Here is a 16,695-nt window from a genome sequence, read left to right as displayed (position 1 = left end):
AAAGGCGGAATGAAGAAACTGACAGTTGTTCATGGGGAAGCGGCAAAACTGACAGAAAGACCCAGAAAATAGGAACAGTGACTGAAAAGTAGAGGAAATGGGATTGTTAACTCTGAAGAAATAAACTTGAAGAACAGGGAAAGCACAGGCAGATTTAGACTGCACCGAAAGACCAAATTTAGAAAACTTGGCCCTAATAAGGCTTATTGGTTATCATGAAAATTATGAAAGCTCCTTAGCTAGAGGTCTCTCAAAAAGGAGAGGCTTATCATCCCCTCTGCCTGAGAGATGCAGGCCCGAGCAAAGACCAGCAGATGAACTGGAGGGCCTTTGGAGGTCTCATTTCACCCTTGTGCTAAGCTATTTTCCTTCATATAAACCATCAAGATTGCCCTAAAAAGCACTTAGAGAAAATCATTGGATAGAAGAGATGCTCTAAACACAGGTTACATCTCTTCCTTTGAAGATGGGATGGTAGAAGTTTAGGGTTAGTTTTCCATTTAAAAAAAAAATTATTTGTCAAACAGCAGAGTAGTTCTAAAACCATAGCTTCTGGAAAAACCACTTGTTTTTAAGCCTTCCTTGTACCTCTCCCTAAATTTGATGTTGACTTCCCAGGATCATTTTATTCCCATATTTTATTTTAGTACAGGGTTATGGGACGCATCCTTGTTGACAAGTTTTGTCCAGTGGAATATCCCCAGGATATCTGGTAGATGTGAAGTGGTTGTGGTCATAAACTTTCATGAAGGACTTGATTTTTCATTTCTTGACAATCTTTTTGCCCATTGCTAGGGTCACTTTGTGGGGGTAGCACTTGATACCAGTCACCAGGACATGGCTGTTGAACCTATCAGAGGTCTCATCATTTGCATTCTTTTTTTCTTTCCTTTCTTTCCTTTCCTTTCTTTTTGTAAGGCAATTAGAGTTAAGGGACTTGCCTAGGGTCACACGGCAAATAAGTGTCTAAGTTCTGATCTGAACCCAGGTCCTCCAGACTCCAAGGCCAATGCTTTATCCACTGTGCCACTTAGCTAGCTGCCTCTGCATTGTCTGTGTTCTTAACAGTAATGGCTTTGCGTTCAGAGTACCTCCCAGCCAGGACCAGCACTACCTTCTTAGATTTCATGAACTTGCCCGTTTTAGCTCCTAGAGCCAAAAGCTAGTTTTCCATTTTATTGGGGACAAAAATTCTTAAACAGGACAATTGCTTACTACAAATTATTATTTATTTTCTTCAGTTTGTGGAAAAAAAAACCAGGCATCCTATTTAAATGTTTTTTTTTTAATTTATCTCTTTTGTTTTTATATGGCCAAAATTTTTCCCACTATTCTCCTTCCCACCTCCCAGAACCATCTCATGTGATCCCAAAAAATTTTTAAGAAAAAACCCCAGCAAAAGCCAATTAACACATTGAGGAAGTCCAAACATATATGCAACAGTTGAACACTGTGGCCCTCTCACCTCTATGAAGGGGGGAGCAGGTGTCTTCTCATATTTCTTCTTTGTGGCTTTGCTTGTTTTTGTTGTTATTTGTAATTTCACAACATTCACTTTTGATTCTTTTTTGGTTGTTCTTTCTATTTACATTGTTATAGTCACTGTGTATATTGTTTTCATGGCTTAATTTACTTCATTCCCTATCAGATAATGTAAGTCTGTCCATGCTTCTCCCTACTCATCATGTTTGTCATTTCTTATAGCAAGATTAACTATTCCATTACCTTCATGTGCCATAATTTGTTTATCCATTACTCATCCAGTGGACATCTGCTTTGTTTCCAGTTCTTTGTTACTACAAAAAGTGCCTCTTGTTATTTTTGGTATAGGGGCTTGCTTTCTTTACCAGTGACCTCTTGAGGTATATACCTAGTAATGGAATCTTGGGTTCAAAGGGTATTGACATTTTACTCACTTTATTTGTAGAATTCCAAATTGCTTTTCAAAATGATCATACTGATCCACAGCTCCACCAACAATGTACTTAGTGTGTCCCTCTTCCCGCAGCACCTCCAGCATTAACTGTTTCCATCTATTGTTATCTTTGATTAGGTTCTTGTTAAGAAGAAATAGCTTTTTCTTCATAGGATATTTCCTTAGTGCACAGACCACAAATCAGTGTCACCTTAGGAGACTGGGGAAGGGGTTCTCCGATTTCAAGGCAGCAGGCCAAGGAGATGAGAAGGGGGGGAAAAGTGAGTTAAAACTTGAACTTCTTACATAGAGTAAGATTGGAGTTTCTGCTTTTATTTTTTGCCCCTGGTTTCTACACAACTAATTCTCACTCCATTCCTCCTCTATCCATATTTCAAACATGAAATACAAATATATAACTCAAGAAATTAACTGAGGGGCAGCTAGGTTGCACAATGGATAGAGCCTCCAGCCTTGGAGTCAGGAGGACCTGAGTTCAAATTTGGCCTCAGACACATGACACTTAAACCCTGGGCAAGTCATTTAATCCTGATTGCCTCACCAAAAAAAGAAAAAAAAAAGAAATTAACAACTATTCTAGAACTAAAAGTTCCCAGAGATGAGCCTAACCATGTAATTCTTTTTTTTGTTCCTTTACTCATATTGTGAGGTTAGAAGAGAAATGCCAGCTTTCTAGTATGATTCAATGGATTGTCATATGTTGAAGGTGGAAGGGGCCTTGAGACATTGTTCTAGTACAGTCTGGTTATAATGAGGAAGCTGAGGCCAAGAGAGGTCCAGTAACTTTCCCAAGGTTACATAACAAGATAGTGGCAAAGCCAAGTGGAGTTGGCAACTGATAAAAAAATTGACATGAAGTGACTGGCAAAAAGGAAGGTCAGTTTCACACGCTAAGCAGATGTGAATGGTGATAACCACTTAGGCAATCTTTTTTTTTTTTTTCCAAATCAAAATATGCCTTACTTACCTCAAACAAATACACCTTAAAAGCCACTCACTTCTAAGTGTTCTGCCCAGGTTTGTAGGGGTTCCATTTCATTGTCTATGCCTGTTTTCTTTCATGTGGGACAAAAACTTCCAACTTGCATCTCTGCTGAAGACAGATACATGAGAGAAGATGATTTAGAATCAAACTAGAGTTTATATTTTGCTTTGTTTTGCTTTTTTTGTTGTTGTTATTTTGTTTTGAAGATTAAGTTCCTCATACTTATCTCTCATTTCCCTTATTCTTTTCATTTACTTAAAATTGGGAAATCTCATTCACAAAAAAAAAAAAAGTTCAGTCACCATGCATTTACTCTAAGTAGAATTACACTTGCCCACTGGATGCTTTGATCCCCCGTCTCTGAAAGCTGGAAACACCGAATAAAACATTGTCAGCCTTGGAAATTTAATTTTTTGTAACATGCAAGGTAAAGGTAGAGGAGGAGAAATCCAGACAAGAAGAAGGGAAAGTGGAATGGACCCATGTGAAGGGAACCACAGGCAAGGCAGTATGTTGGCAGAGGAACTTGAAGCCAACCTCTTGGCTAGACTTTATCACCCTTCTCTCTCAACAGAAGGCTGTTTCTGAGCTCGTCTCTATAGAAATTGCAACATTTGGCCTCTGTGGCAGTATGATCTGTACCCAAGGTGTTTGTTGCGTAGGGGGGAGCCTTGGCTTCTACTTGCCGCTCTTAGTCAGGTCCCAACACCATCTCATGCCCCAGATGTGCCCAGACCTGCTGCCCCCAGACAGATGTCTTTTGGCAGTGAGGTAAAGGTAGAAGGGTTCATCCCCTCTCTTGGTGTTTCCTGACACACTGTCTTTGGAGGAATGTGCATAGACTCCTTGCATTGATCGTGAGATCAATAAAGGAGAGACAAGTCATTCTTCACATTCTTTTATCTCACAAAGGACTTGATTTTTGGTTTTTACCCAATATCAGTAGACCCATTACTGGTACAGTGCTTCCTGCCACCCATCAACTTTCTACAATACTATCAAAGTGTTCAGGTACTGGGGCCTCTTCTGACTGCAGCAGAAAACCTTCCCTTCAGACTCCGGTGCAGTCTGAAACTCTGTCTGTTATTGGGTCTGTAATTGGTGCTCAGATCCGTGTCCCTTTTCGGTGATTATTAGTCAAAAACTATACATGTCCAGAAATTGTCCTTGATGCCATACATCTACAGCTTGGTGATTTCTCTTTCAAAAGCCTGTGTGTTTTTGTTTTTGTTTTTTCTCCATTGAAAAAAACATTTACACTCCTGAATGGGGGTGGTTAATCGATTGAAAAACAAAACAAAACAAAACACTTTTCCTTTGGAAACTGCTGTCTTGCAACCTGTTACCATTTTACAACTTATGAGTCATGGTAGAGACTGTTCTGGAACATGAACATAAGACAATTTTTACCAAGTTGTATAATTAAAAAAAAAAAGTTTAGTAATGAATGGTTATGCCAATGTGTAGATTTTCAGGATTTTATTTCTTCAAACCAGAAGTTCCCAACCTGGACTATATGAACCCCCAGGGGATACAAGAAAGTTATTGAGGAGTATGGGAATACTTGGCAAATAAATGTATCATCCTATTGAAATTAATCTCTGTATCTTCTCTGTATATGTATCTTGTATGTTCTGATTTATGTATGTTGTCTTCCTATGAGAACATATGTTCCTTAAGGGCAAGTCTCGTTACTGCTGTTTTGTGTCCTTAGTGCTTAGAACCATGTCTGACACATAGGAAGTCTTAATCAATACTTGATTGTTTAACTGATTATATACTTGGGGCACATGCATGGTAAACGTGAGAATTTTTTTCATATTGAATAGTGGGTAAGAGAAGGTTTACCGAAATCCACGACATACAGGATCAGAAAAGGTTGTAAATTCTTGCTTTATGCTCTTCTCTGCACTACTTCAGGAAGAGAGAGAGATATGCTCCGTAGAAAATACTGTTTTTTTAAAAACATTGGCTCATGGGATAGTTAATTCTTAATTCAAGTCTTAGCTCTGTTACTAACCAGCTGTTTGACTTGAGGCAAGCCATTTTCCTTCTCCAGGTCACTATATCCTCATCTATAAAATAAGAAATTGGACTAAATGATCTCTAAGGTTCCTTCTAGCCTTAATATTCTCTGATTCTAAAGTCTTCATTGCAGTGGTCTTTGGTGGGTTTATTTGTCATTGGCTTTTTTCTTTTCAGTCTATCCTTTCCTTCCACCCCCTCCTCTTTTAAAAAAAAAAAGAAACTGAAAACCTATAATAATGCAAGTAAAAACTTAAAATCACCCTGCTGAGAAAATGCAAGGGTTAAGCTCTCAACACAGCATAAATTGACCAGTGGTTTTACATTTTGGATTCCCCTTTGGTATGTTCAAGTTTGGTTGGGTTCCTGTTGCTGTAGGAATTCTTAACATTGGCACTTCCTGATTTGTCAAGTTAGAGTGTGCACATATAACATGCTGTTACCAAAGGTTTCAGCAGGCAATAAAACTTGTGTTTGACCCCAACCAAAAATGGTTTGACAATACAATGCCGTATTCCTCCCCAAACTAACTGTGAGGCATCTGAAACCACGGCTTCCTGATGGTGAACAAAGTACATCACTGTAAGCCAGAAAAACTGTGGCCAGCGAACCAGAAGAATGGGAACTTCCTGGATGGTGAGTGAGTAAAATCATCTATTTTCCTAAAGCACCCTTCAGGTAATAAAGTGGGAAGAGAAGCCAGTTTCTCTTTTTATCACAAGCTGAATGTTTTGGACTTCAAGCTGAATAGGGGGGAAAAAATGCCATATAGTTCCCCTGATCATGATCCCTCTTGACCCCTAATCTTGGGCCCATCTTTCCTCCTTTTTAAACAATTCATTGAAGAAATCTCTTTTATAGGTGCAAAATAGGTCCCAGATGTACAAAGAATTAGACTTATTTCTATGAGACACACTATTGCACTATAAACTTAGTCTTTCTGTTTAAAGTCACTCTAAGGCGCTCTGCACATGCATGGTAAGTACTAGCCACTTTTGTTCTTCTCTCTCATGTGGAATCACGTGTGTGAGATGAGAGATGCTCTTATGTGGAATGATGGGAAGAACTGAGGGAGAGACTTAGGTTTGAGCCTCACCTCTAGTCCATTAAGGCCTGGCTGAGTGGCCCTGGACATCTCATGTAGGTTTTTAAGGTCTCATTTTCAAAAAAGATTATCTCTGTGTCCTCCTCCAGGTCTAAAATGCTGGACAGGCAATATGAGAAGAGAGGAAGGCTGTTGGGAAAGACAACTGCTAAGTCATTTTTCTTTTTCCATGCTACTCCTGTTTGCTTTAATCCACAGGAAGTTCCCAATGTCCTGCTTTACCAAAACCTTTCAAAACCTACCTCGTTGCTGAAAAGTTAACAAAAAACTGATTTAGAAGAGGCTTTAATTTGTGGGAAGTAAGACATTTAACTAAAACAAATGAACAAGTCCAGTTCAGTATCTAGCACACTCAAAGCGCCTGTCCAGTTTCTTTAGTTAGGCTGAAATCTTGTCAAACTGAATATTATCTGTTTTAAATGGGCCGTCGTCTGGGGCTTAGAAACTTTGTAATGTGAACATTGCTGTTGTGGGGATATTTAAAGGAATTGAACGCATCTCTACAAATGGAAGGTGGCACATGGGGTTCTTCTGGCAACCGAGCTCTTTAATTGACCATATTAAAGTTAGACATATTAAAAATGTTTTTTCACAAAAGCATACAAAGTTGAATATAACCTACATCAGTACTGCTCCGATGCCGTTTTCTCTTCAAGCTGAACAGCGGCACCACTGAACAAAGCCAGACTTTTGTGTGTGACTTGTGTTAGGTTAAAGCACTATGAAAATGTGCAGTAATGGTAATGAAGATGTGATCATGGTTGAATGTAGACAGTTCAGCCCTCCATAAAACAGTGAAGGTGGCAAAGGTCTTCTCAGAAGACCCTGGCCTACCCTTTCTGCGAACTTCTCCCTCCACAGGGGCAGCTCATTTTCCCCCTTTCCCTTTTTCCCCACCTTTGGCCACCCAGTGCCCTCCTGCTCCCCAAGCCTCTTCTTTCTGTCAGAACTGGAAATGGTCTGATACCATTTGCACTTGTGGGTTGATTGACGCTTATTCGAACTGCAGTTATGGTGTGTACCGTCAACCAGGCATTTGCCTTTTAAGTCCCTTATCTCTCATCGTGGTATAAAAGGCTTTGCCTCTCGTTAAAGGAATTTTAGGCATTGGGAAACAGGTGGGGAGACATGCTTTTGGATAGGGGAGGTCCAAAGTCATAGTTCAGGTTCATCCCTGAAAAAAATAAACCCAGTTTATCCTGCTTACTATCTGTGTGGTCTCACTGGGTCTCAGCATCCTCATCAGTAAAAGAAAGGCATTGGACTAGATCTCTAAGGTACCTTCCAGAACTAAATCCTACATGACTGTAGATGGATCATTAGAGATGAAGAAGCAGTCTCCTCCCCTTCTCACCCCACCCCCCTAACCCTGAGTCTTTCTGCCCTCTTCCTGTGGCCTCCAGCTCCAGTGGGATCAACAAGCTGGAGATAGATGGCTGGGTTTAGGCTACAATCCGAGTTACAATGTTTCTGACTTTTTCCAAGACCTTGAGCTAGCCTGGCCCTGGCACAGCCCACCCCATCATTCCCCTATGGACTCGACCCCTGCCTCTCCCTTCCCCCTCCCTTTTTGAGCACACGTTGGACTTTTTTCTCTTGTAACCTATCCCATAACCTCCCCCTGCTCCAGGGGGCCCATATTATGTTATTCAGACATCTGACCACCTTATTTTAGCTATTATTTAACAATATTTCCGTATGTTATCTCTCCTCCCATCCAGAAAATTTACCCCATGCCTCCCCCATATTATTTCTGCCTCTGTCAATGAAGTTGCAGATAAGAATGTGTGTCATTAGAATGCACCCTCTTTGTAGATAGTTATGATTGTGTGTGCATCCCCTGACTAAAGTAAAATCGTTCCACTTAAGTGTGCAAGAGAAACCTTCACAGTGTTTGCTGTTTTAAATTGGTGATAAAAAGGAATGCATTTGTGCTTTAAAAAAAGGGGGGGGGACTTAAAACCTTCAGCTTATTTGCAGATAGGTCTGTGTTCTCTGGGAAAGTGTAATGGGCCTCAGGTCAGCTGCATTGATTTAATGCATTACTCAGGCTGCCTGAGCAGGGGGAGAATCTTCTTAGACCGCATTAGAAGTGCCTCGAGCCTCTATGACTCCTTTTGATCAAATTTCTGTGAATGATGAGTGTCATGCCCTCTTCAAGCCAGCTGTGAGAGGGACTGCTCTGGGACTCCTAGGGCATGCTGGAACACACCACACCGGGCACAAAGATGAGAGCTTGCTACAAAGGTGAGAGAGGCAGACACAACTTCGTACTGGAGAACACCAAGGGGGAGGATCTTATTTCATTCCCGTCTGCGGGCTGAGTGTACATCAGACCTTGAGGTGCTCGGATTCAGACGAGAGGAAAGGGGTGGGTGATGGTCCTGCCTTCTTGTACTTGTACAGACAGGAGTGTTTCCAGTACTTCTTGTGAGAGCTCACCGAGGAATGGGAAATTCTTTTAAAGCTCAGGAAACATAAGCACCAGCACCATGGCTGAGGTAAGAAAAGTTCTCATTTTAGACATTGGAATGCCTGATTGTAGTGGACAACTTTTTTTCTCATTTTGGGGACTGTGGGGTGTGTGTTGCAGTTGGAATGATGGGGTTTGTGGAGGCGGCCCTTTGAGGGAGTGTTGTCGGTTCGGGCTTTAATGGGTTCTAATGCTGCATGTTGAGGCATTTAATGAGTTAATTTTCAAAAGAGCTGCCATACCTGGGCTACTACTAGGCTGTGTGCTCCCAAATGATCTCAAAGGGGGAAAGCTAAAATTTTAGCTTACTGCACCTAGGTGTAAACACCAGTTGGGTAATTGTTTTCAGACTGAAGTGGTCGGGCTCTGAAAACCTGATGATGTCTAATTGTACAAGTGTGGGATATACATTAATCACAATAAAAATCTTTGATTTGTGACCTAAATGTATTCTAAGGCCAAGTGCTTTAAGCAAATACATTAGAGTTACTGTGATGTATAAATGCACTGGGAGACCAGAAAGCCACACAGCTTCTCTCTGGAGTTCTTTGGGAATAAATGTCTAAGTGTTCAGCAATCGAAGCCTTATGTCTGCATTTTAGACACATTTCATTGCTGACTCTCTCTGCCTCTCAAAAACTGAAGCCAGTAATACTTTTTTCCAAATGAGGTAGGCATCTACTTGGCGTTGTGTGGTTCCGTGGAGTGTTTTTCTTTGAAGTAATTAAGCAGCTAAATAGCTGACATTTAAGACAGGCTATTTTTTCTGGCTAGATTTGGTTGTCTGTGGAAAACTAAACATGGCCTCAAATGTAAACTTAAATCCATTATCATTTTGCTAGACAGAATTATACAGAAAGCAAAGTGGCAATTACTGTCTTTTCCCCTACCCCCAAACTCCCACCATGTACCCACCATTTCCCAAATATTTTCTGTAACACAGAGGGTAGGAAGGAGAGCTGTGACTGATGTAAAAGAGTTTCTGGGAAAATGTAAAATTACTTTCCATCTGGATTGTCAGGTTTCAGAACAATTTGTAAAAGTCTGGATTGTATTTCTGAAAAAAATCTCCTCGGGGTTAGTTAAAACTGAGAGCTACGTTGAGTTTTTAATCTTTCTAAAGGAAAGCCCGATAAAATGGTCACTTGTCACTTAAAAAAAAAACCACAGATCTGGGATTTAAAGCAAAGTAGCTTGATAAACTGGCCAGACAGTGGCATTACGTGTTATACTATATTCTTTGGGTTGTGAGAGCTGCTCAAGTCTGTAATAAATTCCCCCACTCCCCTTTTAAAATTCATGTAATTGCTTGGCTTCTCGAACCTGGGGAACTGATTGTTTGCCTTATCTTTGGGTGAGCTGACTGTTCTATGTTGCAAAACCTGGAGGCGGGCTGGGTTTCTTAGTGTTCTTGCAGTCTGCAAACGGAGTCAACTTCATTAGTCTCACGATGGCACATCCCATGCATGGCTGGTGTTGCCACTTCCTTCCAGCTAGTCCTGGAGCATGATCCGGGCTGCCTTGGTTTGGATAAGCTTGTAAGGATTTGTCAGCCAGATGTGACAAGATTGTCAAGAGGCAAGTAAAGGAGGAGATCTGATATTAATCAGTGCATAGCTCGGAGCCAAACTTTCTCAAATGCTGTGTAGTAACATGTTCTTCTCATTTAGTGCCTCTCTTTGTGGCTCTGGAGCTGCCACTGGTCTAAGTTTGATGGTTAAATAGGATGCCAACTAACAGCCTTTAATTGTATGAATAAAATTCTACTGAGGGCGGGGGGGAGAAGGTGGGAATCACACTTTGTATTTTTTTTATGTTTCCTCCAGATTTTATAGTTATATTCACTAGAGTCCTCTAAGGATGAGAACACTTAAATAAGGCCAGGCTCCTAGAATATCTCTCTCCAATTCATGGTCAGAATCAGCTTTCCCATTAGTACTCAGGAATCCTAAGGAGGAGGGGCCCACTGATTTTCTGGGAAACTGTTGGAGGTGGGTTGCAGAAGGGACATTTTGAGAAAATTGTGTGTGTGTGTGTGTGTGTGTGTGTGTGTGTGTTTATGTGGAATTACTGCCATTTGGTTGACACAGGAGGTAGCATGGATTTTTTTAATGGATTTTTATGTATTTAAACAGTTAAAAATTTTAATTATTCAGTGCTTTGGAATATATAGCATAAGAGATTGTCATTTTTCCAGTATATTGTGCAAACCCTCCCCCCGGGTAACAAATGTTGGGTTTGACTGTTTTAACTTATCATTAAATTTTTGCATTATCATTGCACAATTTTCTGGAAGAGTTTTAGTTCAAGGGTACATCAACAAGCATAGAAAAAGAAGCTATAGACTCTGTTTAAGGTGAAAGGGATCTCAAAGTGCCACTTGGGATTATAAAAACCTGAGAATTTGGGGGAATTAACCAAAAGACTATCTAAGCATTACAACGCCTGTGGCAAAAAGCATATTTTAAATGTTAAAATAACTTTTGCCCATCCCAAGAATGCACATCACTTAAATGTTACAAAACGTCTAATGGTTTCAAATGTACAAATTTTAAAGTTTAAGAAAAACTACAATTAGTTTTTACTATTAACAATTTTGGTTTTTAAAATTAGATTCTCTATGAAAAAAATCACAAAACTAATTTAAAAAAATAATCACAAAGGATTATGATCATCATTACCTTTTTTATCTAATATTAAAATAAAGACTGTTATTAAGTCTGATTTCACCAGTAAAGTGAATAGTTCATCTACGTTGCTGTTGAATAAATGGATATCATTGCTTCGTCCAGAAAGTTAAATGATAGAAAGCATTGAATGTGTAGACAAGAAAATGTACAGTAGCACACGCGTAGTTAGTTCATACATGTAATCATCATGTAATTGTGATGAGGCATCATCCTTTAAATAATTTGTAATATCATCTGGAAGCATTTAGTATATTTAAACTGATAAGAATTCAGGGCTGCTTTTTAAACCTTGAACAGAAAGCTGGTAGCTTGAAATGACTAATTGGTGCTCAATAAATAGCAAACCGTGATCTGTTAGTTTGGGTTGTAATCTACTTTAGAAATGGCTTCCCTTGTAAATTTTGAGAAGTTCTGCAACGTAATGACTTGCAGATAAGCTCCCCAAAATGTTTCTTTCTCTTTGCAGTAGTAGACACATTCCAGGCTTGCATGTGTTTCAGTATGGTTCGGATTGGCAGCTTGTTATTAAGGTCGCTCTGAGCTGAGTAGCCAAGCAGTTGTAAAATGTCCAGTGAAAGGAAGGATGTCTTCCTGATTTCTTACATAGAGGTGCAAGAAGTCATAACCCTATGATCCAGGGGAGTATATAACTGAACCTCAAAACATGCCTGTAATTTATAAATGCGTGGGATTAAATATACATGATAAAATGAGCCCACGACATACAGTTTGACAGTAAAATTGAACTACAGTATAGAGTATTTGCTGACGTTTAAAAAAAAAAGTAGCAGTTGTCTGTGGCCTTAGTAATTATTTTGACAGTGCTCATTAACAGAAGTTACCCTGAGGGGCCCTGTAGGGTAAATGACTTGCCAGAAGAATGGTGGTGGTGATTTTTGTTGTTGTTGTTTTATCTTACCCCCTCACCCCCACCCCCAGTGAACATTTTCATTTAGAGATGGCTTTTATAATAAGCTGCCTTCTTTAGAGATGTCACCCTAAATTTTCATGTCTGTTTCAGGTCCAGAACTCCCCTCTTTTCATTTCCCGGGTCACTCTTTAGGGAGAAGATTATTTTTTTTTTCCTTTTTTTAAGTTGGCGAATTTTACAAATTCTACATGGCAGGATATGTTGGTTTTTTGAGAGATTATTTTGGAGTTTAAAAGAACCAACCTGCAGGCCTCTATTAATAGCAGTATGGAGCTGGCACTTTTAAAGTTTTTACAATTGAAGATTGATTTAAAGGCAGTATTTCCCATTATTCTCTTAATCTTTGAAGCTTTCCTAATTTATTTTCCTAATTCTGCAGATTCTTGGGGTTGGAATGTAGTAGTACTTCTTCACCCAATATACAATCCCATTTTAGCCAAAACAAGAAAGTCAAAAAAAAAAAAAAGAAGAAGAAGAAAACTACATCCTTTTAGTGTCCAGTTTCTGACCTCCCAAAACTCTTCACAGTTACAGCCAAACAAGTTGCAACACCCTTCAGGTCCACACATGGGCTAATTATTGTAAACTCTGCTAACATCGCCTCAGGGTGGTAATAGTCTTATTCAATGAATGTGGGGCACAACACAAATGAAGAAAGAAAACTGTGTCCACAGCAGACAGAGAAAACCTTCTCAAAACAACACCATGTGGAAAACGGTTGTCACATGTATGTTTTGGCTCAAGTAGACCTAACAATAGGTGTTGGGTTTTTTTGCCTTTTTTTTTTTTAAAAGGAGGTGGTTATAGCTACTCTAATTCTTTATCCCATGTGGATAGTTTTTGCTTTCCTGCTGTGTAAGAAAGTAGGCATCTGAATGATTTTCCTGCTTCATACCAACAGCCAAAGCCACCCCTGCCCCATATTTCAGAAACATTTCCCCTATGCTTTAAGAGATAAACGTCTGATTGCAGAGAACTGGAGGCCCTGCCTTGTCGCTTTCATTTTTCATTGAAGTATAAATTCTTACTCAGGTGCTTTTGACATCTTGTGATATACATACTGGCTTCCTTAGGCGCACGAACAGTTTGTTTGGAATGGCATTCCTCCTTTAATTATGCCTTGTACTTCAGTGGCATCCTGGGAATTAAACTGAAACTGAGCTTATAGAGAATTAACACGGCACCGCATAGCTCATGGTTTTGGTTTTGGTTTTCTTTTTAATTGACAGTAGGTTGTTTTGGACCTTCCTCAGCAAAGTTCGGATCCCAGTGCAGCTGTTTATAACTCTGCTAAGTGTCTGCTTCATGGACAATGGCTTACAATTGAAGACATTTCAAAGTGCATAGTTGAGCCTAAATTCTGTCTTCCAAGCTGAGTAAAATTCAAAATACCAATCCAAAAGTGAAGTTAGTTTCTGCCCATTGACTTTTCTAAGGGTATCTGAAGATTGCTACTGTACATTCCTAATTTTAGTATCGAATGGAAAACTTTGGTGAAAATGTTTTTAACCCTACATAGTATGTCTTGAAAAGGGATAGGAAATGTCTTGTTTTGTTTTGCTTTGTTTTAAATACTCTATTTAAAACTGTTTTTCTTTATATTTCTTTTCTTTTTTTTGCCATTGAAGTTATTAGTTTTGAAAATAAAGACATGAATGTGATGTGTTTTTGGGAGGGGAAGTTTATAGTTGTATTTATAGAGAGATCAAAAGAAAAAGGAATTTGCTAGTCATCTGTCTTTGCACTGGACAGCTATAGAACCGTAACTCCCCTTCTCCAATTTTCACACAAACACATCAACCACAGCTCTGTCAAATTATCATCCCTGACAATAACGGCCCTTTCTTAGTGGTACCAGCATCCTCTCCAGTAATTCAGGATGGAATCTTCAACTTATTGTTGGCCGCCTCTCCCACTTTTTTCTTCATTCTTCTTTGCCATTTATTCTGTCACTTCCCAGTGTTTTCTTTTAACATGTATCTTAAAGCCATCCTTCTTCATGCCCAGCGCTACCACCCTATTGTAGGCCATCATCACTTCACATCTTGATTATTACCTTCTAATTAGTCTTCTTGTCTCCTAGCTCTGCCTCACTTACACTTCTTAAAAGTGGATTATATGAAGTCACTTCCCTGATTTAAAAAAAAAAAAAGAAGAAGAAATCTTCAAGTTTTCCCATTACTAATAGGTTTAAATCCAAACTTTTCATTCAGGCATTTATAAGGCCCCACAGTGCCTAACCAAGCTGAGCTCATAAGACATTACAAGATGAATCTTTCTGTTCCAGTCAGGGCAGTCTTCTTACCATTCCCTTCATCCATGTCATCCTAATTCTCACTTCTGTGCCTTTCCCTATGTTGTCCCCTCCCCCTAATTTTTTCTTTTTATTTAATTATATTTTATCTTATTTTTAGTTCTGCCTTCTCTTTCTTCTCCACCCACAATTGAGAAAACAAGAAAATCAAAATCCCTGTTAAAACATGTGGAGTCAAGCAAAACAATTTCGCCCATTGGTGATGTCCAGAAAAAAGGTCTTAATCTCTGCAGTATCTTTTCCATGAATCATTCCATGAACTGTAGCTACAATGCCATTAGAATTCATTGTTGGACATTTAGGTTATGTTCTGTTATTACCTTATTCTTTCATGTCATATATATATACTTCTTATCTCTAGGGTAAAGTTGTAAGTACCTCATCGGGGAGGGACCGTGTTTTATGCTTTCCTCTATATATTGGGTACTTGAAAATACTTGAAAGAATGAATATTGTAAAAAGAAAAATGTGGAAAATTCAAACTGTGATAGTTAACTCTTATGTAATGCAGTCTACTAGTATTTTGAAATATGTCTTTGGATACCTTGTGCAAGTGATCTAACCTCTCTGGGCTTCTGTTTCCAAATTGGTAAAATTGAAAGGGTTGGACTGGATCCATCAATCAACAATCATTTATTACCTATCAGCCCAGTGCTAGGCGCTGAAAATGTTTAGACAGAAAATGAAAATGTCCCTGCTTTAAAGGTGGACTTCTAAAGCTTAACAGGGAAGTTGATATTTGATCCTAGGGGCAATTGGGAGCCACAGGAGTTTACTGAGTAGGGGAGTGGCACTGACCTTTTCACTTTGGTGCTGGGAGATGGATTGGAGGAGAGAGTTGAGGCCAGAGAGATCAGTTAGGAGGCCATTGTAGGAGTATAGCCATGAGGCAGTTAGGACCTGAAACAATAGATTCGAGAGATATGGTGGAAGTAGATATGAGTGAGGAGTTGAGAATAATGCTGAGATTGTAAAACTGAGGATCTAAAAAAGATGATGAGGCCCTCAAAAGAAATAAGGATATTCAGAAGGGATGAATGTGCAGGGGTGGGAGGAGATAAGTTCTGTTTTGGACACATTGCATTTGGGATGCTTACTCAATAATCAGTTCAAAAAATTCAACAAAGCAGTTAGCGACACAGTCCTGGAGTTCAGGAGGAAGATGTGGGCTGAATGTATAGAGCTGAGAACCATCTACATAGAGATGATAATAAAAGCCATGGAAGTTGATGAGGTCACCAGAGCAGAGAGGGAAAAGGAGGCATAGGAAAGAGACTTGAGCTACTCCAGGTGTATGCTGGAGCCAGCTTGAAGTGGCTCACAAGAGCTGATTATTAAATTTTCATTGAGTATTTACACCTCAGAAATTGATAAATGCTACAAATCGGGACTTGATTTATTGTTTTGTTGATCATTTAGACTTCAGAAGGTGATGGAGAAATGTTAATAATGCAGATTAAACTTAAAAGTATGTCCTGTATACATTTGAGGGAGGGGTGAGAGCCGGTTGTTAAACATTTAATGCTGTTTAAACTTAAAAGCATGTCCTGTGTACATTTGGGGGAACAGAGTGAGAGCAGGTTGTTAAACATTTACTGCCACACTCCTGAGCTACTCCCACAGTTGGGGGGCATGATTATGGATAATGATGCAGAAACAGAGACTGAGAAGGTGTGGTCAGGACAGGTAGGAGGAGAAAACAGCATCACAAAAACCTTGAGAGGAGAAATGGTCCAGAAGGAAAGGGCAGTCAACAGTGTCCGATGCTGCAGAGAGAGGTCAAGTAGGATGAGGACTGCAGCAAAATAGCCAGCAACAAAACATCAGATTTGGCAATAAAGAGGTAATTTTGGAGAAAGCCATTTGGATCCCTGTCTGCTCTAAATCTGAGCCCCTATGCATCCTGCAGACTTCCAGGTTCATGTGATAACCACAACAATGACAACAAAGTGCTCCATTTTATTATTTCATTCAGGTACTGTTCACTTAGGGACTAGGTTTTGTGTCAAGAGCCTACTTGTCCATCTTTCAAGGCCCAGCTCAAACCTCACCTCCTTCATGGAGCTTTCATGGTCCCCTTTCTCCCTGTGTCTCTTCTCTAACCAGGTGATTTTCCCATCTCCCTTTAAATCGCGCTAACATTTCCCTCTTCAGGCTCTTGACGAAGTCTACCTTGTAGTTTAGTTAAGTGTGTGTGTGTGTGTGTGTGTGTGTGTGTGTGTGTGTGTGTGTGTGT

The 16,695-nt window shown here is 39.6% G+C and overlaps 1 protein-coding gene and 1 pseudogene across 1 annotated transcript in view; one reads left to right on the top strand and one right to left on the bottom strand.

Annotated features, from left to right (window-relative positions):
* Positions 1–537: 537 nt before the first annotated feature.
* Positions 538–5,524, bottom strand: LOC114035654 (annotated as a pseudogene).
* A 2,745-nt stretch (positions 5,525–8,269) lies between these two features.
* Positions 8,270–16,695, top strand: part of BNC1 (basonuclin 1) — a 26,480-nt gene continuing 18,054 nt past the window's right edge. Inside the window, exon 1 of the mRNA XM_027851450.1 lies at positions 8,270–8,552. Within this exon, the coding sequence (XP_027707251.1) occupies positions 8,544–8,552 (9 nt within the window). The 5' untranslated portion in view covers positions 8,270–8,543. The remainder of the gene's footprint in view (positions 8,553–16,695) is intronic.

This window comes from Vombatus ursinus, unplaced genomic scaffold (assembly GCF_900497805.2).
Source record: "Vombatus ursinus unplaced genomic scaffold, bare-nosed wombat genome assembly UNPS02009205.1, whole genome shotgun sequence".
NCBI lineage: Eukaryota > Metazoa > Chordata > Mammalia > Diprotodontia > Vombatidae > Vombatus > Vombatus ursinus.
The sequence above is the reverse complement of the archived record's forward strand: the minus strand, read 5'-3'. Positions and strand labels throughout refer to the sequence as shown.